This window comes from Gossypium hirsutum, chromosome D10 (assembly GCF_007990345.1).
Source record: "Gossypium hirsutum isolate 1008001.06 chromosome D10, Gossypium_hirsutum_v2.1, whole genome shotgun sequence".
NCBI lineage: Eukaryota > Viridiplantae > Streptophyta > Magnoliopsida > Malvales > Malvaceae > Gossypium > Gossypium hirsutum.
In genome coordinates, this window is record NC_053446.1 from 12,524,125 (window position 1) to 12,526,539 (window position 2,415).

At 35.4% G+C, this 2,415-nt stretch overlaps 1 protein-coding gene across 2 annotated transcripts; it reads left to right on the forward strand.

The window, feature by feature from the left end:
* The first annotated feature begins 1,070 nt into the window (after positions 1-1,070).
* LOC107897533 (uncharacterized) lies at positions 1,071-1,956 on the forward strand. 2 transcript variants are annotated; one of them, XM_016823019.2, is made up of 3 exons: positions 1,071-1,294; positions 1,390-1,522; positions 1,615-1,956. In XM_016823019.2, exons 1-3 carry the CDS (start codon positions 1,119-1,121, stop codon positions 1,642-1,644), a joined length of 339 nt encoding a protein of 112 aa, XP_016678508.1. In that variant the 5' UTR covers positions 1,071-1,118; the 3' UTR covers positions 1,645-1,956. The 2 variants fall into 2 exon arrangements, with proteins under 2 accessions (XP_016678508.1, XP_040959062.1); XM_041103128.1 differs by having other exon boundaries at positions 1,084-1,294; positions 1,596-1,956.
* Positions 1,957-2,415: the final 459 nt, after the last annotated feature.

Sequence of the window (2,415 nt, forward strand, 5' to 3'; positions counted from 1 at the left end):
ACTATATTTCATTTTGATACCACTGCAATGATTAAATCTAAACACATGTCTCACTATTGACTTTAATTTTATTGCTGTAATACCCTAAGTTTGTAGGAATTGATACTAAGGAATTGCTAGTATTAGAGAATAGAGACCATGCTTGACGGTAAAGCCTGAAAGGCGTCAACTACCAGTATCAACCCTCTAGTGCATTTACAATGACAGTGGCTTGTCTCTAATGAAGGAAGAATTCCTAGTATCAACTTTGATTTACAAGGTTAAAATATAATACAAAAGAAGCAAGGCAAAGGAGTTGCCGATCAATGAAAGTGAACACAGAGTCAAGCACTAAAGAACGAAGGTCATGCTTAAAGGCAAAGCCTAAAAAGGCACCAACCACCAATATCAATCCTCTAGTGCATTTACAATGACAGTGGCTTGTCTGTAATGAAGGAAGAATTCCTAGCATCAATTTTGATTTACAAGAGCAAAGGCCTCCATTAATGCTAACAAATGTAAGTCCAAACTTTTAGGGGTTAGGAGGCCCTCCCTCCTTGTCCTTCGCCATTTCCTCATTGTCACATTTTCCTTTCCACGGCAGTGAAGCTCCGTGTATGAGACCCAAGTTTTGTGAATGTTTTGTTTAATTTGGGCATTAAGTTCCATCCAGCTAAACCATATGTATTGGGCTTTCTTTTTCGAGCACCAATGAGTCACTTTAATTTCTTCTCAATTTACAATGGGCCTTGTCGTTTTCGTTTCCGTCAACAAACCGAAACTCACCTTTCCTTTACCCTTAATTTTTTATTTCGTTTATCATAATCCTTTTTCCCTTTAATTAATGTCCGAGATAGCCTACTTCATCCATTAGGCTTGGTTCACACCGTTCCTTGTCGAAATATTAGAGGCCAAAGTGTCGGCAACCAGCGGTTTCTGTAAAACCCATATATTTCATTGGCCCTCCTCGAGTGCCATCTGGGTCATGGACATTCATCAGAACATACATTCCTACACTCCACACCTGTCCATTAACATTTTCCACGTGTCTTAACATAACAAGAAAGAAGGTTTCTAGTATTGTCTTTTTAAGTAAACAATGTTCAATAATTTCACAACCCGAAAGAAGGCAGGCGGAAATGAAAGCCATCCGATCGGTTCGAGCTCAGCCACCAGCAGTTTTCACTCCATCTCTGCGAGCTTCTTTAAGTCATCATAAAAGTTCAGTGATCAGCTTCAGGCCAATCATCACAAGTTGTTCCAAGCAACCGGAAAGCATGGAGCAGAAAGACGAAAAGCCTGAACAAAAACCTGGGTTAGATCATATTAATGAAGATGTTGCTTCTCTTTTTCTTCCCATGTCTACTACTACTGCTAGTGGTTTTGAAACTGTTCGTTTCATGTGTTAAGGGATGTGATGTCTGAGTCATTCGGAGAGGGATATGCTACGAGATCAGATGAAGAAGGGTTTGGAGGGATTTATGGAGAGAACGAGAGTATATCTGACATAAAAAACACAAGGAGGTTCATGAAAGTCACCCAGGTAAGTAGTAGAGTAGAATGGTTAGGTAGTAGTAAGCAAAACTTGTTTTAATTGAACTGTATTTGATTTGTGGGTGGGTGCAATGCATGAAGCTTATGACAAGACGCAGGGGAGTGAAGTGAAGGAGAAGGAGAAAGCCAGGAATCAAACTCACGCTTCCTCTTAACTCATGGATGGAAAACCCAATTATGTTCACAAGTACCCTCCTCCATTTTGTTTCATGTGCGCCTTACCTGGCATTAGTTTATTATCTTCAGTTTTTTACTGCAGTTCTTATATGTAATGCTTATTACACAGCTTAGGCTGTTACCAAACTTTCTCCTAAACAAACATCTTTAGCTATATCTGTGAAGGCCCTAAAGCCTTCCTCCATCACCCGTCTATTGTTTTTTTTGCTCTTTTTACGTTATAAATTAATGGTTAAATTTCAGCTCTATCCTTCTAATTTCTATGTTTCGCTCAAATTTTAGGTTTTATTTTTATTTTTTAATTTTGGTATAATTTCACTTACTAACTTCTAAATGAGCCCAGCTCGATTTGATCGAGTTTAATTTTTTTCAAACTCTTTTTCATTTTTTTTAGGTTTCCAGAAAATGGTCCAATTTTAAATATTTAAATCAAAATATTAATATAAACTTTTTTAATAATACTATTCTAATAGAAAAATATATATTTCAATGATGATTTCGAATGATTTTTTTATTAAAAAAATTAATTATTATTTTTCACATTATTTTTATTGCTATGTTAGATGATTAATAAGTGATTTTTTAAGTTTCAAAAATCCATATCAAAGGATTTAATTGAAAATTTTAACCGTGTTAGATTTAGTCATCTTATTTTTATTTTTAAATTTAATTTTTTTAGTCTTTAATATTTGACATTATTTTATA